Source organism: Drosophila grimshawi, unplaced genomic scaffold, assembly GCF_018153295.1.
Source record: "Drosophila grimshawi isolate 15287-2541.00 unplaced genomic scaffold, ASM1815329v1 contig_80, whole genome shotgun sequence".
NCBI classification, from domain to species: domain Eukaryota; kingdom Metazoa; phylum Arthropoda; class Insecta; order Diptera; family Drosophilidae; genus Drosophila; species Drosophila grimshawi.
Genome location: NW_025063639.1, coordinates 1,195,210 through 1,221,736, shown reverse-complemented (window position 1 = coordinate 1,221,736; position 26,527 = coordinate 1,195,210). Strand labels below are relative to the sequence as shown.

The following is a 26,527-nucleotide window of genomic DNA, read 5'->3' as shown; positions in this document are numbered from 1 at the left end:
AAAATACGCACATTCGCTGCCAAAAGCACGTAGCTTGTGTGGAAAGTAACTTTGAATTTATATTGGGGCTGGAAACTAAGTATCTTCTACTCAATTGGTTCAACTAATTGTAATAGGTAATCGGCTCTGATGGAATAAAACACACAGCAAAGAAATAATTCAGCATTAAATCCTTCTGGCTTGCAACTAGCGTTCACTGAAGTCTTTTTACATTTACTGCAATTTATAGTCTGAATTATATTACAAAAGCATATTTAAATAATTTATACCTCACGTACCACTCATATATACTAGATACACATTTATACTGAGAATATTTACTCATATTTATACACAGCATACTACGCATACACACATTCGGATTTGTAGAAGCTTAAATTTAAACATAGTACATATGTAAATTGAGAATCATATATATGTGGCTTACCTTACTCTTCGCACAAATTCATGCATACACACCTGCAAAAGGTGCTGGTTAGGCTGGCAAGACGGCGCGTGCCAAACAAATAGCGACTACCGTTGCAAACCACAGGGGAAGGGGAATCACTGAACCATCTCCTAATCTGGCATGCACTACAATCCGCTCATGTAGTCTTATTGCCTGATGCCTTGCATATAAGCCGACATGTGTATACTCTTTTTAAATCTGTATACCCTGTACCCAATTTAAATCTATAAAAAGTGTATAATGTTGTGGAAATTAATGCACAGGCGAAAAAAAGTATATCCAATCCTATATACAATTGTATTCTTAATTCGCATCAGCATCCGAATTTGTCCAGCCAAATCCGCTCGAGCGACAATCAATATTACATTTGATCGATAACTATCGATACGTAACATGATTCTTATTTTCCTCTTCCGGTTTTTCTTCTCAAAGTCCATAATAAAGAAAGCGGGTTGGTTGTCGGAGAAACTGGTAGAAAATACAGCTGGCTAAGTCTCTGGGTATGTTTTGAACAAGGCACATACAAATAATTTTGTAAACACTACACATACACATATAAAATAACATAATTACGTATAGCTTACATACATATATAAATGCATATGTTTATTTGAGTTTATTTTCTGTGATCTCGCCTCTACAAGTGAAAACCTCTTAGTACTACCAAAGCCCGCGCTTTCTATACAGAACACCTGTTAGATAGATGCAACCGTGACGCCGTAGCGGTGTTGACGATCAGAAAAACCACCCCATGCCTTCCGTTTTGATATTTTGCCCTCCTTCCTTCTTTCCTTACTTCTGTTTGTGGGCCAAAATACGCGCAACTAAACTCTACATCGACGCCAGGTCAGGGTTCAACGCTCTGCACAACACTAAAAAAAAAAATATTATATTCGGGCTGCCGAAGATTGACTACCCTATAAAATATAAAACAGTTTGTCCTGACTTATGTCTAGTCACCAAAATACAGTGCTGATCATAAGAGCCACGAATGCACACGCAAATGTATGCACAGATAAAATGCTTGCCCTCACTGCCAAATGGTTTACTCAACAAGAATATCTGAAAGTTTAAACAAAACATCGTTTAAATAATACATACACTTGCAAAGTGTTTTGCATTTGTATAATTGTCATTATTATTATACCTATCGGACACTATGTTCAAAAATACTTATAAATGATGGAAGATGGATCGATTAAAGCAGAAATTGTTCTAAAAACTATTTTCCACATTGCGCTGCGATACTTCAAGCGAAGAGCCTATATCATGTATATGCAATCATACATAATTATTTACATGCCGATACATTTTCTTACATACATAAGCTAGATCGAATGTACCTATGTATACTCGAACACTTCAGAAAGGGCTTCGTCGATTGAACCATCTTGACAAGGATGTTAATAAAAGCTTTCGAAAACTTTATATACTTACTAATGTCGTTAGATTACCGATTTTGCCCAAAGCTGTTCAGTTTATTTATACGTATATATATAAATATATATACATATGTATACTCGTATATATATATATATATATATATATATGGCGTATGTATGCACGTTTGCCTTCACATACGCCAAAGTGTGTATATGTTATGTGTCCACATATCCATCCATATACATACTCAAATACATAATGTTCGTTTGTCGATCGTACAACAGTATGTATGCATATATATGTACTATGCATGTACATACATACGTATGTGCTATTATCTGATTTTGTACGTGTTTGCTGTAGTCATCCATACCGCTTGCTCTTTATTTGAACAATCAGTATTCATATGTTTTCGGTATGAAATTCGGTATTTCAATTGTGGCTCGTGGCTTTTCACGGTCTGCAAGTCAACCGAGACTGCTCTTCTGCCGTTTCTTTTGGTCTTTGACTGTTGCTTTTTCTGTTAATGTTGCTTTTGCTTTGGCTGCCGCTAGTTGCTATTATGTGCCACTGTTGTTGTTATGGTCGTCATTATTGTGTTTTGTTTTTGTGCTAGGTCCCCAATTGCACTTTCTTGTTTTATTTTCATACCCTATACTGAAGTAGTAAAATGGGTATACTAACATTTGTACTTCCCAACTTAGATCAGAGCTTTGTGCTTGATGTTGTTTAGATTTGCAAACAAGAAAATAATAATTATATAAGACCAAATATATGTATATAACAGCATAGAGATTTATTTTCAGACTGTACTCTTGCAGATATGATCATACCTAAATGTAATTATTTATCGAGTATATTTTACAATATTTCTATTAAATTTAAAAAATGTAATAATTTTGCTTTATTAATGACAATTCTTAAAACATCTTGAAAATCAAAGACAATTGATTATAACAATTTATACACACCTTAGGAAAAAATTGCAAATTCAAGGTACTTCTTAAGAAAGTTTAATTTTGTGGTGTTGTTGCGGCTTTCTGGTTTAAGCAAACTGGACAACATATTTGGGAGAATCGTTCCATTGGACAAACAAATCGCTGCCTGACTCATCATCAAAATAGTGCGCAAATTCCTCAAGGATGTTATTGCCAAAACGTCTTCGGTCCATATGACTGCAAACTGTGTAACGGATAAGCGCAACATTAAAGTGTGACAAAACGCAAGACAACATTTATTATAGCGTCTACAAGGGATGGCAATCAGTGTTATTTGCGCATTCGCATCAGCCCATCGATGTTCTTCACCCCTAATCGAGCAGATAAAAAATAGTTTCTGCTGTTTACACAATTTTCAACACATCTACAAAACCAAAATATTGTTAAAAAAAATAAAGAACTATTTGAAATTAATATCGAAAAACAACATATCTCCCGCTTCCTTTATTTAGCATCGTTTTTCAAGCGACTTAAAGAGCAAAGTGCGTTAACATGCAAACCTAAATTACGCATAAGGCTGCGCAAGCTTTGAAGTGGGTTGGCTTTTTATTTCTATAGTTTAATAATGTAAATACAAAATGTTATATTCTGATTGAATTATAAAATAAAAATAAAACATTGCGATTAATTATTAAAACCTATAATCGTTCTACAGAATTTTCATAAATATAAAATTTGTAGTATTTCTATTTTACCTAAGAATTGTTTTATTTTTGTCTTCTTTGGTATTTATCGAAATAAAATACCACAACATCACTTTAAATGATTTTGGACTATCGATAGCTAATAAGCTAATGGAAAACAAGGTGGCAGCTCCATTTTAAGAGAACAGGGAGATAAAGAGAACAGTTGTGCTTATGACCAAAGAGAATTAAAAACAATAAGAGGCGGCGGTTCACAGTGCGTTAACATACGCTAAATTGCGTTAACGCAAATTTTCGAGTAGGTTAACTTATGCAATTCTTATAATTTAAAAATGTAAATGTAAAAAACGTTTAAAACAATTTGAAGAGTCAGTGAAAGTTCTAGTTTTTTTGTTAATATATGAAATAAAAGAACTTCAAGAAATTAATCATTAATGAACTTGTTAGCTTCGTAATTGATTTTGTCACAACGCCAGCTGGCTTAGTCGTACATACGAAAAATATATATAATAAACAAGTTCCTTATAGATTATTTATAAATAACAGCCGAGTTTTATCTTGTAAAAGTGGATATTAAACAGTCGTATTTGACCGAATTAAAACGTCGATCTAATAAATTATTAAACAGAACAGAAATGCAATAATTAAGGTTCTCAGTTATGTAAAAAATATACAATAAATGTATTTCAGAAAACTTCAATGAACTTTTACCTAGACAATATAAATATGTATTACTATTCCAATTTAAAATTGGTGAAAGTTTTAGTGAGCGAACACTGTATCAGCTGATGGCAAGCGATTGCCAGCTCACTCGTAAGAGCATGTTCGTTATTCAATTTTCATTTAGTCCGTTAACACCGAGCCGAATAAACGTTATTTTGGCTCCGCAAAGAGGCTTGTTTGTAATTCTTACGTTTTAGTGTCTAATAAATAGTTAACATTTTCTATGTTTGAATCTGCTAACAGTTTCAAAAGTGATAGTATGAAGTGAATGAAAAGAGAAATTCAGATCCAGACTGACATAATTTAATAATACCCTTCGGCAACCAGCCAAAGTAACTAAATAATATAGAAAATTGTAATCAATAAATAAATAAGTCGGTACACCGATCAAATCGCAGATATAATAAGTACATGCATCTAAATAGTATGCACTATATAGATATATTTTTACACATGTAGGCAGATTCACACATATATATATTTTTAAGTACATACTAAGCGACACCGACGATTACTTATATACTACAAACATACATATACTATTGTGTGTGTAAGTTGTGTGAATTTGCCATTTTTGGCTGACAATCGAATTTCACTCCATCTCCAACGAATGTGTTCCAGACGAAATGTCTCCAATACTTTAGCAGTGATGGTGAATATATATGTATACTGTATATTTGTGTGTACGTGAATACTTGAATATGTAAACGAAGGAACTCGAAATCAAATAAGTTTAGAATGTTTGATTTGCAAATTTTCATTAGATGATTGCAAGAAAATATTCCGGCAACAAGTTCAAGAGGCACGTGTAATTGTGTATTACTGATTAACGGAGGCTTAGTACATCTATATAGAAATATTGCTTGCTTATTAAGTTCATAGCGCATATACAAACCTAATTGTAGTGCATTGCGATTTTATCTTATTTATGAAATATTATTATTATTTGCAGTCATATTATTAGCCTAACGTGGTTAGGACGTTAAATTTAAATACACTTATACGTAATATATGATTTTACAAACAACTGTCTAACACTAATGTTATGTACATGTAATTCAAAGGGTTTATAGAAGGGGAATTCGATATGTAATAGAAATGTGAAGAAAAAAGATTGTGTCATCTTAGCTTAAAGCTCTCTAACCGTTCTATTCACTTGCCTTATACTGTAGCTGTTGTAGTTGTGTCCTGCTTGCTCTTTCCACAGCCTAAAGCTAACATTTATATTTGGTTGCTTTTGGCGTCGTCTCGTCGCATCCTTTTGTCTGTCTGTCGTTACAAATGGTTTGTATATTAGTACATACTTTATGTACATACAAAAGGTTTGTATACTTGTACGCACGTACAGCATATGCATTCTTTTATTATCCACATGGATACTGTTTAAAATTGTCTGCTGAATTACAATGGAAACTATGTGTTATTACTTTATAATTATTGTTTTAATTTTACAAGCACACAATAGATGTATTATCTGTATAAGAAAGTATGCTATGAAATATTTGTATTCTTCGATGTCCCATCTATTATTGTTCTTTGCTATTCTTATTATTAATTAAATCAACTTCTTAGCTATGGTTCTTTTCCGGACGTCGGAATATTATGGTATCGATTAAGTTAGACAGCAACATTTCCTCTTATTAATATATACCTTTTTATCCCTACAGTAAAATATTGTATTATGAAGCGGTGGATTATTAAATGCGTAACGTGCACAATATTCAGAAATAAAAACATGCAGCAACTGCTACAAAAATAACGATGTTATTTGATTTTGACGAACAAAAGCCGGTTGTATCAGCGCCAGCATCAGGATCCATTGATAGTAAATGCTTTTACAATTGTCCCTGCTTCTGCTGCCGACAGGGATGCTGTGTTTTCGTATGCTGCTGCAGCTGCAGCAACTTAAGTCGGATTTGTTGCAGCTCATGCACCAATATCTATCCGTCACCACCACCACGCAAGGGCAGATCCTGCGTGGTTTTTGGTGCATCAAGGCTTCTAATCATGGCTGTCACAGTAGCTCGTCAATGGGCTGTCGCTCTGGTCACACTGTTAACTAACATTACGCTGCATAAGACGGGCCAGCTTACTGTGTCTTGTGGGAGTCGGACCTTATCCAAAACATCCGCGATTACAGCGCCTAGTAGTTCAGCAGCAATCAGCAATGGAGAGAGTAAATTAAAGGAACAGTATGGGCATGGTCATGCTTCCTATGATATGACGAATGACCAACAACTGAAGACCAACAATTTGTGCAAAATGTTCTGCAACAATCGTAAGAGGCAAAGAAGACGTCGTCGTAGACGCCGCCGCCGACGCCGCAGGCACAATAACAAGGGCAATAGACAGACGGGAAACAGCAAACTGCAACAATATCAGGATAGCATATTTCAGTTAAGTCAGAGTCACAGTCATGGCACATGTCTCTCTTTTGAGACGTTGAAATCAATTAAGCAAGACAATACAGCAGAAGCTATAATAAGGACACGCAATACTTCATCGGATATACGTGTATCGTCCTTGAAGGCTTTCGTTTCGTCATGGCCATCAGCCAATTATAGCACAATGCGCCATTTTTCTAAAACCAAACGTAACCGTACGAATCTCGTGTGGTTGCTTATTGGACTCTTTTGGCTAGAGATTAAACTTATCAACTGCAATGCCATTGCTAGTAGTGGTGGCTACGTTTCAAGTCTCGTCACCCAAAAAGGCTGTACTCTGTGCCAGTTTGAGGAGGGGAACTTTTACAGTGATAAGGGTGAGTTTTCCAAACTGCCAATAGTCATATACTCATACACATATAATACTTACATATAATACAGACAACAAGCCATTATATTCAATACATAAAATTCAATACAGCAACATTTATGATAGTCCTACTTTAGCTTAAAAAAAAATCACTTAAATAAAAAGTTCTGCATAATATACTCCGATGCCAAAAGTAGAAAATATATTGGCGTTCAAGCTTTCTGTCCGTACAAACGCAAGTTCTGAGACTTGGTGAAAGGAAGCATCTCCGACCTCATAAAGTATTTATTTTTAATCAGCATCAAAGCCAAGTGGATATAGCTGTCCGTCCGTCTTTATGCATAAATAATATTTATAACCAGGCAATTTTGACCGGTGCCCTTGAGTTCGTAAAGCTTATTTAAATGTGCATACATCTTTAACACACTATATATACAGCATGAATCCATACAACTGTGATACTTACATAACACTTTACAATTGTCACATTTACACAGATAACCCACACACAGATTACAATAACAATAACAAGTACAATAACCACAACAATTACATCTACAAAAAAACTAATCGCAATCATAACAATATTGTGCTCAGCGACCGTGTTCGTTTGGAATCGATAAAGCGACAAATTCTGACAAAACTCGGCCTCACCCATAAACCAAATGTGTCCCATCCGCTGCCCAAGCAGTTCATCTGGGAGACGATCTATCGGGCGGACGGTGGTCAAATGGTAACAAATGATGCGTTTGACAGCAGAGCCGGCATTAAAAGTGCTCTCTTAAGTGACCGTCAAAAAGGGGTGGGAAGAGTATCCGACATTAATGAATTCCATGCACCAAGCACGGCTTCTGTGAACACAGATCAGAATCGCTCAACCAGTCAAAACTTTGCATACACATTGAGCAGAACCAATAGGAGCACTAAAAGCGTCTTGAAAAGACATTTTTTAAGAAATCGAACAGCTGGAAGCGCTAGATATCATTTGGAAAAGTATTCAAATAAACACAGAAATAGCAAAAACACAAACACCTGGGAAAGGCACGGTCAACTACAAACAGGAACGATTGCTAATAAGAGCCCACAACCACGCTCACAAGTAGACGACAACACACCTTTGCGAGCTTCTAAAAAACAAGTGGCAAATAATGTTTTCAACAGAAATACCAAGTCGACTGCGTACAGTAAATCAACATATCTAATAGATATAAATCGTAGTAGTGATAGTGATAGCACCAATAACGACATAGGCGGCGGCTTTGAACACAATGATCATGTTTATTTTAACGATTACAGAGTCCTAGTACATAATAAAGACCAAAAGCACAATAGCGGCACAAAAATTCTACTCAAAAGTCCACGTGAAGATGAAGAAAGATTAATACATGAAACAATGGCCATAGAAGATCGGGATGGTGTTGGTTTTGAGCGCGAAGATTTTTTTGGTAGCACGCAAGAGATAATTACTTTTGCAGAGGAAGGTAAGTACAACAAACTTTTAAATGTGTTCCGATAAACTGTATTCATAAATGAATTAGGTAAATGCCTTACAACCAATAATTCCATCTACCTGTTACATACTTCGGCGTAACTATAAAATATCGCTTTTACTCATATTCAATGTGTTCTGAGTATAAGAGCAATTCACTTTCAATGAATGTATATTTTAGAAAGCCGAAGTAAAAATGTGTAAAATAAGTAAGTAACTTGTAAGTGTGCACTCAGACTAAAAAAAAACGTTGGATTGCTGCTTCCACTCGTCTGCCACGTCTGTGTCGATGTCTGCTTATGCGACTGCTTGGCTGGATGACTGACTGTCTGGTATTGTTTGTAACAATGTTCTACAAACCAGGAAAACAATACCAAGAGTATACGTTCCTAATAGGTTTTGTATTAGCAAAGCAAGTTATACATTTCCACTCACATATGTATTTTTATACTCTGATCCCGAAAAAACAGAGTATATTTGTTTTGATCACCTCGACACACAAAAGCGTATTTTTCACACTTTTCAAGCTGATATTACATACGACTACAACACTCTAAGTTTTATTAATGTATTCATTGAATTTATTTATGTACGGTTGGTAGTGAGCGGATAGACTCGCAAATAATACGTCTCTAGTAAACAATTCAGTGCTGTAAGGTGGTAAAATTATGAAGAGGTGTCGTCACATTCTGGTATAATTGTACATAGGCATGTAAATACAAGGCAGACACGTTAAGATGGCCGGGAAGCGGCTGCAAGTACAATGCTGATTTCACTCCTCACCAGAGACACCTGCAGGCTCAAGTATCTGAAGACTAACAACCATGCAGTCAACTCGTAGAAACAACTTACAAACCACTGTGCATACATCTACAAAGTAACATACATATTTGTATACTTGTATTTGTCTGGCCGGCGGGACTACCCGACCCCAGACTACATACATACGAGTGGAAATACTGTGTTGTCGTCTGAGGGTTTATTGCAGACTGCTAATGTGCGGTGAAGTACTTTCACTATTGTCTGAGGTGTGAAACAAGAACATCAGACAGAGTAAACAATTAAAAATGCAAAACGAAAAAAATAACGAAAGTACCCTTACAGGTATTTAGCTTTTGTAAGACTGCTTTTTATACCCTGAACCCATTCAAAACGGTTAAAAAGGGTATGCTGAAATCGCGCAAGAGTATGTAACAGGCAGAAGGAATATCTCCGACTCTATTAAGTAAATATATTTTAGATCACCATAAAAAGCCTTGCTGTTTTAGCATAGTTTGATTTAATTTGATCAATAATCCTCATGCTATATTTATATCTTTATATTAACTATATCTTAATAATTCTTTAGGGTCACAATATCGCCATTACCGAATAGTCGAGTTTGCTCCTCAAAAATCACGTGTTCCCAACCAAAAACTAGCCATAAGAAGTGCGCAAATGCATATTCGTATCGAAAAACAGCATAATGAGTGGGATGCAGCTGCAGCTGAAGTAAATCTTCAAATACAACATTCAATAAAGAGTAAGCGGAGAAGCCACGCAAATGTACCCAGGCAAAGAATTAAAATTTGGGTATTTCGAATGACAGAAGAAATTAATATAACTGAAAAGGTAATTTTCTTACGATGACAAAATTCATAATATTTTAATTTTTTATACGCATTGACAGGCGATAGATCAGGCTTTCTTATTTCGGGCCTCTTTTGAAGTAGACACCGATCACCTGGGTTGGCAAAAGTTTGACCTGACCGAAACAATCCGCGAGTGGTATAGCGATACCAGTGGAAAAAACCTACGTTTACTGATAGACTGCACTGGCTGTGGTAGCCAATATTCACTGCATCTATTTCAATGGTCGGCAACAAAAGTTCATTCAAAGATGAAGACCGCTTCGACTCACGTAAATCCGAATCGTCCATTTCTTGTACTTCATACCGAATCATCAAGGCCAAGGCGTGTAAGAAGACGGGCGGTGGATTGCGGTGGTGCACTAAGTGGACAATGCTGCAAGGAATCGTTTTATGTGTCGTTTAAGGCGCTCGGATGGGATGATTGGATCATTGCACCTAGAGGATACTTTGCAAATTACTGTAGAGGAGAGTGTTCTGGACCATTTCGAACTCCAGATACATTTCAAACATTTCACGCGCACTTTATAGAGGAGTATCGTAAGATGGGCCTGCTGAATGGAATGCGGCCTTGTTGTGCTCCAGTCAAATTTTCCAGCATGTCTTTAATATACTATGGTGATGACGGTATTATTAAACGTGACTTACCAAAAATGGTTGTTGACGAATGCGGCTGCCCATAATGTAAGTGACATTTTCTTTACTTACTTACTTACACATAAAACATAATGTATCAGATCTTATAGTCTTCGATCTAAACTGAGAATTGATTTGGACTGTGAGTAAAAGTGGTCTTGTCTTTATAGTTTCCAATTATACCTATTCCATATCATTATTTTATATACGTGTGAAAGCTTAACATGGTGAGATCGACTCGTCTGTTAACACCGATAAATAATATAGTCTGAGATGCTTCCTTCTGCCAGTTAGATGCATCATTTTTTACCGATCTATAACTCAAATGTATTATATCAAAGAATGTCATTCATACATAGGTGGAAGTAAAGAAGAAATTGAGTATAGTAAAACGGACATTATATAAAACAAATATCATTCAGCATTTTGGCACAAAGTATATATAAAACTAGTTAAAAACAGTAGTAAATAATAATACAAAACAAATTTAAAATAAAATTCATTATACGGCAACAAATAAGCTTAAGTAATTATATTTTCTCCTACTTACAGCATTCACTAAATCTAAAAAGAGAAGAAGGATACTGGAGTTACCAAACTAAACTGTTTTCCGTCCGTTGAAATTTTATGATAGTAAATGTTCACTTTCAAAATGGGCTACTCTAAATTATATGCATAAGTGCTGGTTTGCTGCACAGATGTGCAGATGAATTTATATTCATAACAATCGGCCACCAAAATAAAGAGCCAATAAAAATTAATTTCTAAAAAAGTCACTTAAGTGCTTATTTTAGCATTCGCCTTCAAATGAACATTATTCAACACATATTGGCGCAATTTACGATTTACTTTAAATAAAATTTTAATATGAGTGAAGGCCGGTATTTATTATGTGTATTAAACTATTTATATCTAATTAACGTTTACAAAAGTGCCTACATCAGCGAAAACAATACTAAAATTAATATCTAAACATTAAACAAATGCTAATAACAATTAGAAATAATAGCAACACAACAAAAGTGTCTTTGTCAAATACTTAAAACCGAGTACTCATAGGCGACAACTAGTATAAAGCTGTGCTGTAGCGTAGCCAGATTGTCAGATAGGGTTTCATGTTTGGATTGTCTATTCCAAAATAGATGTCGCATAAATTGATAATTTACTAACATATTTTGATTATAATTACTTATTTATTGTATTTGTGTAAGCTTAACAAAAAAAAATTAAATTATGTGTATAAGGCATATATTATTAGCAACAACTACCGAATAGATATGTCCGTGATTTCCGTCGAACTGCTTAAATCATTGTTTTAAATTTTTATTTTGTAAGATTCTTGTATTAACTCGTCAATTACAATAAATACTCGTATATTCCAAAGCCCATATGTTTTTTAAATGCATCTATATTAGTTGTCTTTTTTGTTTCAACATTTTTTAAACTGTCTAATATTTTTTTGGAATATTTTGGAATAGGCACAACAGCTTCGGTTAGCCGGATGATTAAATCTACTAGTTAGAATAAAGGTATTTGTATATCCAATAAACGTTTCATTCCGAGCCGACTTTTGATAAGTAACGCTAAGCTGTATAATTAATATAATTCGAAAGAAGTAAAACTTTCAGCCAATTTAAAAGAATATTAACCTGCATGTACTTAAATTAATATACATATGTACATTCTCGCGAGTATATATGTACATAAATAAGTAGCAAGCTACACGCGAAGAAGTCACTTCCACATTATTATGTAAGCCATTTTTACTAACAGGAAAAAGCGTGTGATTGTTTCTAAGCATGATATTGTACATTTACATTTACTACGAAATGACACAAATCCACACACACATTCACATGGTTCTTTTAGTACTCGCACAGTTCAATATATTTACATAATTACATTCATATATTTAAAAAAAAAAATTGAATTTCTCGTTGCTCACGGCCAACCCGTTAAACAAACATAAATATTTATAATTTGTTAATTTTTTATCAACAATAAAATAATATTTTTTAGCTTTAAATTATACATGTATTATTAGAATATGAATATGGCAAACAGCACAAACATATAAATGGATTTCTAACAGGTAGGTATTAGGTAATCTCCCAGTCATGTAATAATTTTTATAATTAGGAGTTTATTCAAAAAATGTTTTTTTTTTTCTATGAAAAATGTTGTTGGTTTTGATGCTACACTCTTTTTACCTATTTTTCAAAATATAAATTTTACTATGTTCTTTTTTGAACAACTTATAAGCGACTTTCTTACGAACTGTAATTTTTTCTGTCAGGTATTAACAGCGAGAATTTGTGCGCTTATCGAGCCGCGTTTTGCTTTCAAGCAACTTTTATTTAAAGATTAAAGTTTCTTATCAGGCATTAACTGCAATTCATACAGAATCATACATATTAATACATAATGACTATACAAAATTTGCCCGGGTTTGGGCGAAGCCGGGATACACCTAAAGTTTGTTTTTTTGTATTTAAGACTTCAATCGGTAACTCTATCGTAGCCGATTTTCAATTCTTTCTATATACATTGTTAAGCGCCTTTGCGGCTTCGTCACTAGAGTGTACTGCCTGCCGTCCACAATGATGCTCACTGTTAATCCCTCTCCCAATTTAAATTCAACAAGAAGAGAAGAGAACGGCTTTCTTAAGTACGAAAACCCCTTACCCTTACATACAAGAGTCCAACAGCTTTCATCTAACTTTCATGATAAGTTTAAAAAAAAACCGACATATTAATTATATGGGATCTATTTGATATAGTATTCCAGCTTGGATGATTTTATGCTTGAGAACGCCACAAAAAGCTTTCAGAATTATTGAGCAAATGCATCCAACTTAGGAAAGCCCGCGAAATTTTTATCCAACGTTTTAAGGTAGAGTCGTAAAATTTAAGAAGAATGGCAGCCTTTTTCAATGGTTGACGCACGTCCAGAAGCTTCCGTCCCAATTCCATCATTATCAATTGGTATTCCGCAGAGTATTCTGCAATCGATTACGCCCGACTACAAAGGTCTCACTTGTTTTTATGTACCTACACGTACATAAACATGTACTTACATACATATACTGTGGTGATAAAGAGACTGAGCTGGGGTCGAATGCGTTAAATCGCCTTCTGATAATATAAAATATTGTGCACCAGCACGCTTCGTTAAAAAAAATTGATATTTCTATGCATGAGAGGAACATGACCGCGTGAGAGCTGTGTTCCCGTGGGTGCACGCTCATCATAAATATCGCGAGTTACAAATATATACATTTAGATTTGTATGTATGTACACAACACACACATATATATATATATATGTGTAAATACATATATATATATATATATATATATATATATATATATATATGTATTTACACATATTTTTCCGCACAGGCTAGGCGATGTATTTAAGTTGTGTTCTACTGGAAAATGCGGCTTAATTCGAAGTCAGCTGTCGTCGGATCCATACTAAGTCAGTGGCGTTTGTGTGTGTTTCTATGAACACAATTCAGTGAAAAGAATAGTAGTGAAATTATTCGTGGCAAAAAGGTATATCAATCGTATTTACTATTCTTCATTTGTGTAAAAGAAGCAAGTAACAAATAAGTAATAATATGAGTTTGAATATGGAAAGGGATAAAGTGGTGTGTACCTTGGTACTAGCACTGGCAGAAATAAGTAAAAAAAAAAAATTGGTGAAATACAAAAAACATATTTAAAAACAAGCCTAATTATTGGTGACAAACTTAAATGCATATAAAAATACATCAGGTTGTGTCTGACGAAGATTTTCTAAAGGTGTGTAATGATTGCTTAATTTTCTATAGGCTATCCCAAAGGGGGCCGGTACAGTGCAAATGATGGCTAGCCCTAGTCATTTGGGAGGAATTCTATTATATCTCCTTCTAGTGGCTACAACAAATGCCGGTAAGTAAATATATATGCAAAAACAAAACGTTTAATACTGTGTTGTGTAAGTGCATGTTACAATGTAACTGTGAATTAAAACTGCAAGATATATCGTTAATTTACTTCAAACATATTATTTGATATTTCATAACAATTCCCTTGAGATGTGATCCACTTTATTCGAAAAATCGAAAAATTCGAAAAATCTTGAACGAAAATACATTGCCAAAGGTGAATTTCCAAAAATTAAATAAATATTTAATAGGCTTCATTTTCAAAACTTTACAAATCATAATGTTATAAGCATTACATATATTTGCGTTTCTCAAGTCAGTGTTAAGTAACTCAAGTACCGCGTAAAGTAAGATATATAAATATGTATGTTACTCAACACATAGATCATAACTCAACACATAAAATACAAATACATACATAAAAAAAGTAACTACATTGTAGTCTAACGGACTTATATATACGTATGTACAATTTAAAAATTATTGTATTAAAATGAACGCCTGTGAGCATTGTACGCGTTTTATTGAAACTAATTGAGTTACCCGTTGTCTGCATTAAAAAAAATGATTTTGAAGTTGGTTAGCATCCGCTGTGCTTGAATTGTGCATGAGAAAAGTATAGTACAAAAAACAATGTTCGATTTATTGTAGTTGATGAATACTTTTGTTGAAACTTTCAAAACTTGACTTAACACAACTATTGCCACTCTAGCCCGTATGTGTTATTTAATCTTTATTTTATTCTTTCCACAGTTAATTAAATGTTATTTTTATTTTATTTTTGTTACAGATAACTGCAACAAGGGATGTCCCCGATGTAAGTTAAATTTTAATGACATTATGTAAACCGATTTCAGTTCAGGCTAACCTGTTTACTCTTTGGGTATTGTTTGACGACCTAAACCCAAAAAGAGCATACACATTTTTTTTTTTTAATAATAGCCTTCTTTTAAACTATTTGAGCAAGCTAAGTTAATTATAAGACCGAAAGTCAAATAAATGTAACCAATTTTTGGTTAGCTTGATCAACTTATTGTGACGAATATATTCTAAGATATAGTCAAGAAGGTTTATTAAAAGAGAAAGTGGTTATGCTAATTTATAGGATTGGGATGAAAATTATGTCAAATAACTGGACAATAGCTTTTTTATTCTGATTTTTGAGACATTAAGCAGTGCAATAATAATTTTTTTAAATACAATTCTCTATAGCTGACAATGGCCTTCTGAAATTTACGCCTGGAAACTTTTACGAGTACGCTTTTGAAAGTATCTTAACGATTGGATTAAATTCGGGCGTTGTTAGTGAAGCTGATGACTCCAGCCTCAAAGTAACTGGCTCTGCTAAGATCTACGCGAATGGCAACTGTGGCTATACATTGCAAGTCGGTTCAGTTAAGGTCATTAATACAAAAGAGTCGGTAGAAAGAAAGATACTGAACAATATCCAAAAACCTGTGCACTTCACTTTGGTCAATGGGCAATTGCAATCACAGATTTGCACCGACGCCAGCGATTCGGCATACTCACTAAACGTTAAGCGCGCCATTATTTCACTATTGCAATCAGACACAGGATCCGACGTTGCAAGTGAAGTTGATGTATACGGTTTGTGCCCGACACACACCTCATCATCAAAGTCGGGCAACGCAGAAACTGTCATAAAGGTGCGCAACCTGAACAACTGCGCTCATCGTGAACAAATTAGTAGCGGTCTGCTGTCTGGTATCGTTAATGAAAAGGCTGGTGTTACATCCAGCTCACTCTTCCAGTCCGACTACAGCAAGGAATCGAAAATTGAACGAGGCGTTGTTGCAAATGTGCATCTTGTGGAATCGTATAAGTTCGCTGGTATGGCAAAGGGTAACTCTGATGTAACTGCCAAGGTGGTAACCACACTGAAACTTAAAAATCCTGGTGGCACTTCAGGTAGTTCGCCGACAAGTGGATCCCATGCAAGTAGCATAATTTTTCAGAAGTCTGAAACTTACCCGTCGAAGAATATTGCAGCCCTTAAAGTAGCACTCTCAGATCTTGTAGACTTAACAAGCGATTATATTAAAAAGGATAGCGCAAAGAAATTTGTTGAGCTTATACGCCTATTACGCCACTCAGATACTGAAACTTTGCTTGAACTTTCGACATTCCCACATCCAAATAAGGTGCTGGCTCGCAAGGTTTACCTAGACGCACTATTTCGCACGAATACCGCTGAAGCGGCTAAAGCAATTCTAAAGCAACTTAACAAATTTGATGAGAAGGAAAAAATTTTTGCAATATTGTCGCTCAATTTGATTAAGACAGTTGACAAAGAAACGCTAAATCTAGCGGCTGCTCAACTTTCTCCGAATGTGCCAAAAGAGACTTATCTGGCTGTTGGTAACCTTGTGAGCAAGTATTGTGCCAAAAATGGTTGTCAAGTCAGTGATATTGATCCCATTTCCAAAAAGTTTGTTGATGGCCTTAAGCACTGTAAGCCTAACACTAAGAAGGACGAGGAGCGTATTGTGTACATCTTAAAGGGCATTGGCAATGCAGAAAATTTGGCCAATAATGTAGCCAGTGCATTGAACGAATGCGCTTCTCCCGGTCGATCTAATCGCATACGTGTAGCAGCCCTGCAAGCTTTCTCCGCGATTAGCTGTAATGAAGCATTAAGAACTAAATCCCTGGACCTATTAAAAGATCACAACGAAGATTCTGAGCTTCGTATTGAGGCATACATGGCAGCCATTAACTGTCCCACAGCAGAATTAGCTAATCAAATTTCGGAAATTGTCAACTCAGAGAAGGTGTACCAAGTAGGTGGATTTATTGAGTCTAACCTGCGGGGGATACGAGATTCAACGGACGCGACTCGTCATCAACAAAGGTACTATTTGGGCAATATTCGAGTAACAAAGCATTTTCCGAAAGACTACAGGCGTTATAGCTTCAACAACGAATTTTCTTATAAGCTAGATTCTATGGGTATCAGTGCTAGCTCAGATTATAAGTTGATATATTCGCAGCATGGATTCTTACCACGTTCGGCACGTCTTAATGTAACTAGTGAAATTTTTGGTACAAATTTCAATGTGTTCGAGGCAAGCATACGCCAAGAAAATTTAGAAAATCTTCTTGAATATTATGTTGGACCCAAGGGATTGCTTAATAAGGATTTCGATGAGATTGTGAAGCTCATTGAGGTTGGCAACAGTGCTGGTCGAGCTAGACGCTCTATTGCCGATGATGTCGCCAAAACTGCCAAGAAATACAAAACCTATGGTAGCAAAAATGTGCAGGACGTCAACTTGGATCTATCTCTGAAACTGTTTGGCTCCGAGATGGCCTTTTTGAGTCTGGGGGACAATATTCCGAGCACTTTGGACGACATTATCAAGCACTTCTCCGAAGCATTTGACAAGGCAAAAAAAGAATTGTCCTCATTCGAAAAGCAATTCGCCTGCCATCATCTTTTCCTCGATTCTGAGTTTACGTATCCCACTGGCATTGGGGTTCCACTAGAATTTGCAGCCCAGGGCTTTGCTGCTAACAAAATTGACTTCGCTGTTAACATCGATGTCAATGCCATACTGGAACAGAATTGGCAAAGAGCCAAATACCGTTTGAAATTCGTGCCAAGCGTCGATGTAAATGTCAATATTCAACTTGGCTTCAACGCCCAGGTTCTATCTACTGGACTTCGAGTTGTATCAAGCGCACATTCAGCAACTGGAAGTGATGTGTCCATTTCGCTGATTAAGGATGGAGATGGCTTTAACGTCAACGTTGATCTACCGCGTGAAAAGATTGAGCTCATTGATGTTCAAGTTAACACCGAATTTTTCGTTGCGGAACAGGACAAGCCACAAAAATCAGTTCCTCTTAAGAGCTCAAAAAAACAAAAAAGTACAACACCAAGCGAGTTGTGTTTTAATCAACTAGAAATTGTTGGCTTAAATGTATGCGTTGTAAGCTCAACTAGTCTCAGTGATATTAATGCAAGCAACACCAATAAGGGACATGCCTTAATTGACGACGTTCATCTTTCACGGCCATTTACATTCGCCATCTTCGTGACAACAGAACGAAAATTTAGCTTCAAGGGAACACACTCAAACCTTGAATCTGGCAGCCAACAGTGGAAATTAGAGTATAGTACGCCGGGCTCCAAGGTTTCTCATGACACCAGCGTAGCTTTTGAACTCGGTACCAAGCCACGCACGTATGGCCGCCTTTCTCTTGATAATCCTCAATTTCATCTCGGCCTAGAAGCTGGTATAACCAATGACAATCATGAACTTGTCATTTACGGTCAATATGAACAGGATAAAAATGTCAAAAAAAGCAAAATTGGGTTTGCTAAGAATGGTAATGAATATAAGCCGGTTATCGAAATCCAAGATAAAAACGGTGTAAAAAATAATATTAACGGTTACCATGTTGACGGTAAGATCATTGTTCAGAAAACCGGCGACAAGCTAGCTCGTTACAACTTTCAAAATTTCCAATTATTAAGTCCTAATAACGAACGTGTTGTACTCAATGGTTGGGCCGAAGTCGGACCAACTTTACTCAACGCTGAGCTTCGCATTGCACCCAATCAACAATCATATCTCGTTAAAAGCAACTTCAAACTTGACAATGGTCAGTATGCTCTCGGTCTATTTGTAAATGACGAGCAATCACCAGAGAATGTTTATGGTAGCTCGGCACAATTATCAATTGGCGACAAAGCTTATGAACTGAAATTGACTGGCAAGGCTGTTTCCTGGGCCATCAATAGTGAAACACAGTTTGAGTACATTAATTCGGATAATTCGAATGCGCTGCGCACAGGAAAATTTTCACAGAATATTAAAATTGAACATAAAAATAAGCTCGTTGGCTCTGTGAATGTAATTTCCACAATTGATGTCAACAAATTCCAATTTGATGCGGAAGCAGTGCGAGACCAGAAGTTAGCATCTCTTAATGTTAAGTATCAATCCCACCAGCGATCAATTCACGACTACGAATTGTCGGCTAAAGCTAAACTTAACAAGCATTCTATTGATGTTTTCTCCAAGTGCGATTTTACCAGAAATATTTTTGTTGTAGACAATTCCATTGCAACAAGCTGGGGCACTTCAATTACAGCCAAGGGAGAGTTGGGACAACGGTACTCTGCACAGGATGTGCACATAGATCTGCAAGGCACTGCTCAGTTTGGCGGCAAGAAGCAACCCATTCAGTGGATTCTTAAGGTTTTGGGCACACCAGAGAAAACCAACAGCGAATTCCGAATCAGCAGAGATAATGCTGAGCTGGCCAAACTGACCAGCGAATCACAACATCCGCAAGATAAAATTGCAGCCGCTAAGGTAAATCTGATCGTCAAAAATTTGCTAACTGCAAAAGGCGATTTTAAAATAGCTAAAAATGGCAAGGGTGAACTTAAGGCAACTATTGACAGTCAAAAAACTGAACAAAAGCATAAGTTTGAAATTGAATCTAAGTTTCATGTGCAGGCGCCAAAATATGATTTTGATACTAGTATTATACTTGATGGCGATAAGCAGCTACATTTAAAAACAGAAAGCAATCTTGACAAAGTCAAATTTTCTACCAAAAACATTGTCGAGTCTAACGACAAAAAGTTTTCTTTTGATGCTAGCGGTAGCGTGAAAGGGGAGTGGCGTACAAACGGCGATATTCAGGGAACTTTCTCATTGACAACTCCAGACGGTCGCATAGTCGATGGTAGCATCAATCGCCGTGTTGCGACCAACGTCAAGACATTCTTAACTCAAGGCACAGCAGATGTCCAAATTAATGACCAAGAGCCAGGTTCCGGTAAAAAACGATCCCTTGCGGTCAAGGGTAGGCTGGACCGTATGAATATCAAAACGAAAGAGTTTTTAGCAAACACTCAATGGGTTTACACAGCCTTTAATGGACAAAAATCCGAATTAAACTATCATGTTAAACATCAGCCGAAGGGCCAGAATAAAGCCCTCGATTTCAGCGTTTCCGCGCATGGTGACTTCATTGAAAAGCCTCTCGAGGTTTCTGTTGTGGTTGATGAGTACAGTGCCCAACATGCGATTGCACACTTTTCTGGCAAATATGGTGACATTTCGGTTGACCTGAATGGTAAATACAATATGGGACATAGCACCGTGCCTGCAACGTATGAGTTTCAAGGTCACCTGCAAGTGCCCGACTCCAAATTTAAAAAGTGGGAGATGAACAGCCATGGCAAATTGTTAAAACCAGCGGACAGCAATGGCGCCCACAATCTAGAATTTGTCTTTGATACAAAATCTGGTGATGGGCAATTCACACGAATCAACACTATTTGGAAAGGCAACTCGCAGCAGGGCAGTTATACCTTTGATGCCCAAAATAATAATCTGGACAATGCTCTAAAATTCGATGGTAGCTATCAGCGAGAACAATCGGGCAGTTTTAAGGATGGGGATGCCAGTGGTAAGCAAAAGTATGCTATTTATGCTCAATACGGCGATAAATATATTAAGACCAATGCGGATATAAGCTATGGTGAGACCAACACAGACACAATACACTATACATTGGACTCTAGCTACGAGGCAGCCAAGGACATCACTGTCGATATACGCAGTCACAAGATTGACGAAGGAAGTCACATACTTACCGCTAAGGTTAAACAAGCAGATAAGGCCTATGGTTTGGACACTAAGCTATTTGGTTCAACACACAAAAAAGGATTCGATATGCGTGCTACTCTTCCATCAAATCAACCCATTGTTGTAGTGGCTGTTTTTGAAGTCTTAGGCGATCGTAAGGCCAAACTGACACTGGATATAGACAATCTGATTGATTTAGATTTTAAATTAAACACGGAGGCATCATATACTAACATTGATGATTTCTACGTCATTGGAAACTGGAACTCAAAGAAATTGCACCTAGATAGTTACGCCTTGGATGTAAAAGCTCATGGAAAGAACATCAAGGTACATCTCAAGAGTGGACAGACGGTGGTGTTCTTAGGCACTGCTACATACACCTTGAAAAAAGAACAAAACAAGGCGATCATCGAGGGCCAAGGTCAGGTGCAGTATCTTGGTAAGCCGCACACTGGTAGTTTCAAGCTCATCCGTCAACACTTCGACCTTAGCACAGAAAAGGAAGTTGGCTTTGCCTACACCTTCAATGGGAGCTTTGGACCCAAGAATGGTGTTTCCATGCTCAAGATAACCAACAAGGAATTCAACACTAAACTTTCAATATGCGAAGAAAAGAAACAATGTTCTAATATACAGGTACAGTCCTCCATTAATATAGACGAACAGCAATTGGACTCTGTGCAGCATGATGTTCTTATACTAGTTGATCTTAGAGAACTTGGGTATCCCTATGAGTTGCAACTAAAATCTAAGAACAATCGACAAGGTTTCAAGAACCAATACAATCTGGATGGCCATATTCTTTCCGGCAATAACCTCAAATATCAGCTGACTGCCAATGTAATGCCAACTGCCACAACCATTAAATTAACATTGCCAAAACGTCAAATACTATTTGAGACTACCCAGAGATTACCTACCGATGGTAAACTCTTTGGTCACTATGAACAGTCAGCTGCCTTCTATATCGATAAGCTGCAGCGCCCGAATGATGTGGCACGCGTTTTGGCAGTTCTAGACATTTCAGGTGTGGAACAAGTTGCCCTTAACGCCCAGGCCCATTTCAAGGTTGAGCATCCAACGATACGACCGCTGAGCATTAGCGCAAAGGTTGAGGCGCACAGAGAGCAGCAAATTCTCAATACCGAAATAGTATTTGACATATTCCGATCACCGGAGCAGAAGGTGATTGCAGCTAGTCAAATACGTAACATTAAAACACAATCCGGTTTCAATATCACATCCAATCAACAAATTCGATCCTCAGGATTACAATTTCAATATGAACTGAACACGCACTCAGCGTTGATCCCAGACACAAGAGATTTTAGTGCTGGTACAGAGCTGCAAAGCAGCACAAGTGATCTTAATTTTGAAGCTCATTTCTATGGTAACAAAGATCGATTAGAAATTTCAGTTAACGCCTTGAACGAGAAAATACTTTATGTAGCCGGCGACTTTGACTGGCAAAAGCGAGCTGCAAAGATCAACTCGAAACTACAAGTGTTTGGCCAAAAACATGTGGAACTTAATGGCGAGGTGCACCCAAACTGGGCCAAGGTTACACTAAGGCGACAAAATCTTATTGATGCTAATGCTGAAGTGAAACTAGGCAAAGAATTCCAGTTTGACGTTGTAGGCACGGGTAAACCAATATTTAATGGACGTATAGCTCTAGATCCAGCTAACTTTTTACAAACTACCTACAAAACCAATGACGATGATGTTACAGCATTCTTGGTAAGATATCTATTTATATACTGATCCATCATCAATTGATTTTATTCTAAACTTACTACAGACCTCAGTTGAAACGGAAATAAAAAAAGAAACTGATGCAATTACCGAAAATGTGAAAAAACGTTTTGAAAATATTCGTCAACGATTTGATGAAAAGCTCAAATTGGTATCTGAAAGCAGCCCAGATTTGTCAAAACTTAGAAACAATTACGGTGATCATATGAATACAATAATTAAAGAGCTTGAAAGCGATCCTTCGTTAGCACCCATTATCGATGCCATGTAAGTAAAAATAAACATATACAAAACTAAAATAAGTTGTCGGCACATCTATAGCTACAGATAATGTATCCTTGCAGACATATGATAGGGGTAAAACATAGCTCCCATATTCAAATGTTGTCTATTTTCTAAACTTATTATGAAATTTAAATGTAAACAATTGGACTTCGATCTGCAAGGGTATATAAACTTTGGCGTGCCTAGAATAGCTGTTCCTTTTTGCTTGATATATAATATTGTTATTATAAATCAAAAATCTTAATAATCATTAAATATCCTTTTAGACGAACTCTCTATGAGAAGATCAACAAAGTGATAATCGAAATAACAAAGACCACATCAGAAACTTATGAGAAATTGCACAAGTCATGTGTCGAACTTTATGAAAAGTTAAATGATCTGTGGAAAGACTCATTACTCAAAGCATGGGAGCAGTTCGTTGTAGCAATGACTAAGCTGGTTGGACAACTTCGCATTGAGATTGTCAATGCTTTGACAAAGACATTCAAAGATGTGATTGCTTGTTTCGAAAAATATGGACCTGCATTAAAGAACTATGTGAAGGCTATAAACGAATCACTTAAGCCATTTCAAGAAGTAGCACAAGACCTAATTAATGTAATAGTACATGCGGTTGAAGAACTGAGTAGCGAGATTAAAGAATATATTGCTAAGTTGCCAACATTTGAAAGTATTCGCAATGAGCTCAGAACAAAACTAGAACAATTTAAAGTTATTGAAAAAACTCTAGAGTTCATGAACAATATATTTGAGCAATTAAACCTCTTACCGCAGACCCCGGAATCTGCCGAGTTCCTACAAAAATTGAATGAATATCTCCAAGCCAAACTTAAAAAACAGCCGCTCGATGATGAAAAGTGGCTGGATGAGCTGTCAAAATTATTAGTCAAGGCCGCGCGTTCCCTATGGGAATCAATCAGAAGTAATACGCCAGTGAATAGTCTTCCGGCTACCGACTTGCGTACTACGTTTGGTTTCTGGCCTCATTCAGTTGATGCGTTTGCAAAGTTGCCAGCTCTGCTTTCGTTCCGATCAAGCATCATCAATTTCGTGTTAAATGAGAACTGGGAGCATATTTTCAGCAAAGATTTGTTCTCTTCTTGGCTGTTCTTCCAAGACTTTGAGTTGCATGGTCACATTATTGATGGCCAACACATATTCACATTTGACGGGCAGAACTTTGCCTATCCAGGTAACTGCAAATATATACTTGCTCAGGATGGTGTAGATAACAACTTTACTGTGAGTGCCCAGCTTAATAACGGCAAGCTAAAAGGAATTACACTTGTTGATCAAGATGGAAATTACATGGAAGTCAGCGATACTGTTGCTCTTAAGGTAAACGGAAAACCCGTAGAGTATCCGCAACATTTGCCAGGCATTCATGCATGGCGTCGCTTCTACACAGTGCATTTACATTCAGAATATGGAGTGAACATAGTTTGTACCACAGACCTTAAGGTCTGTCATGTAAATGTAAACGGATTTTATACAAGCAAAACTCGTGGCCTTCTAGGTAATGGTAACGCCGAACCCTACGATGATTACTTGCTTATCGATGGAACTCTCGCTTCCAACTACGCGGGTTTGGGCAACGAATATGGTGTGGGCAAGTGCAGTCCCGTGGCGTTCGATAAAACTCAATTGGAAAGCCCTGCACGCAATGACATATGTAGCGATGTCTTTGGCATCGAATCACCTTTGGCTCTTAATTATTTGGCATTGGACTCCAAGCCCTATCGGCAAGCATGCGACTTTGCCATGTTAAGTGTCCCTGATAAAGATAAGGAGGCAGTGGCATGCACCTTTGCCTTGGCGTACGGCTCAGCACTAAAGATACAGAACAAATGGGTCTTACTACCATCACGTTGCCTTAAATGTGCTGGAGCAGTTGGTCAACGTGAGCTCGGCGAAGAGTTTACGGTAAAGATACCGACGAACAAGGCAGATGTTGTATTTATTGTGGACGTCAATGTAAACCCCATTGTTATGGCCAACCTTATTGCGCCTGCAATAACCGAGATCCGTGAATCACTTAAAGTTCGTGGATTTACCGATGTCCAAGTTGGTGTTATTGTTTTTGATGAAACAAAGAAATATCCGGCACTGTTAACGAGCGACAATGGTAAAATTAACTATAAGGGAAACGTAGCCAATTTTCAACTGAACGGTCCAAAGCACTTCTGCGAAAACTGTGTGGAACAAATCATCACTGATAAACGAATACTGGATATATACAACGTACTCAAGGTTTTGATAAAGACGATTGTTCCCCAATCTGATGAAAAGGCATTTGATTTGGTTCTTGATTTCCCATTCCGTGCAGCTGCAGCTAAAAGCATTATTGGCGTTCGCAGTAACTCGCTGGATTATAATAATTGGGTAAGCTACATGTCATGTATATACGCATTTCAATTTACTTAACATTACTAAACATTACAATTCACACTATTTTTATTGTTTTTCTACAGCTGAAGTTCGTTCGTTCACAAATAACAGGCACTGTTTCTAAGTTCAATGGCGCATTACTGCACTTAATAGCGCCCATAAAAGGACTCGCATTGGAGGGTGTGCCAGCTGAAAAGCTAGTTGGTAAGATTTCGTTAGAGCTATTCAAACTCACATTTAATACATATGTGCAAACTCGTCTTGAATTCAGGTTTTAACGCTCGACTAGTCGCCACCTTAGATGGAAAGGATAACAAGAAACGCACGAAATTGCAATTCGTAAACGACATGGGCATTGATTTAGTTCTCAATAATGGCGGTTGGGCATTCGACACCGAGAACTTTAACAAGCTGAAACCCGCAGATCAAAAGAAAGTGCTCAGTCAGGTCACATCCTCCATTGCCGACACACTTTTTAAAACCGAAACAGTCAGTGATTGCCGCTGTCTACCAGTGCATGGATTACATGGTCAGCACAAGTGCGCAATTAAGTCGACGAGTTTTGTGCCAAATAAAAAACCCAAATCCAAATGAAACCCAACTCCATTTCTTCATATAAAATTATATAACATTAATCCTTAAATGAAGTTTTGACCAAATGTTTAGATTATAGAGCTAAAATCAGATAAGTTATTAAAACATGTTTGTGTCTAAAAATTAAAATATTACAGCACGGAAGCCTTATTAAACACAAAAAAATATATATCAATATTTGTATTTATCAAGTTATACTTGTTCCTTTTACTCTTTATTGCTTGGCGAACCG

At 36.7% G+C, this 26,527-nt stretch overlaps 2 protein-coding genes across 5 annotated transcripts; both read left to right on the top strand.

The window, feature by feature from the left end:
* Positions 1-4,386: 4,386 nt before the first annotated feature.
* On the top strand, positions 4,387-12,064 carry LOC6570331 (inhibin beta chain). Of its 4 annotated transcripts, XM_032742002.2 has the most exons (6): positions 4,390-4,528; positions 5,864-6,957; positions 7,448-8,431; positions 9,788-10,050; positions 10,109-10,751; positions 11,256-12,064. In XM_032742002.2, the coding sequence occupies exons 2-5, from the start codon at positions 5,958-5,960 to the stop codon at positions 10,748-10,750; spliced, it is 2,889 nt and encodes a 962-aa protein (XP_032597893.1). In that variant the 5' UTR covers positions 4,390-4,528; positions 5,864-5,957; the 3' UTR covers position 10,751; positions 11,256-12,064. The 4 variants fall into 4 exon arrangements, with proteins under 4 accessions (XP_043071806.1, XP_032597894.1, XP_032597893.1 ...); XM_001996453.3 differs by lacking the exon at positions 4,390-4,528 and having other exon boundaries at positions 5,812-6,957; XM_043215871.1 differs by lacking the exons at positions 9,788-10,050; positions 10,109-10,751; positions 11,256-12,064 and having other exon boundaries at positions 4,387-4,528; positions 8,247-8,310.
* Positions 12,065-14,155: 2,091 nt separating this feature from the next.
* LOC6570332 (apolipophorins) lies at positions 14,156-26,462 on the top strand. The gene is made up of 8 exons (XM_032742023.2): positions 14,156-14,261; positions 14,540-14,639; positions 15,426-15,452; positions 15,848-23,010; positions 23,072-23,292; positions 23,577-25,695; positions 25,785-25,905; positions 25,973-26,462. Exons 2-8 carry the CDS (start codon positions 14,570-14,572, stop codon positions 26,293-26,295), a joined length of 10,044 nt encoding a protein of 3,347 aa, XP_032597914.1. The 5' UTR covers positions 14,156-14,261; positions 14,540-14,569; the 3' UTR covers positions 26,296-26,462.
* Positions 26,463-26,527: the final 65 nt, after the last annotated feature.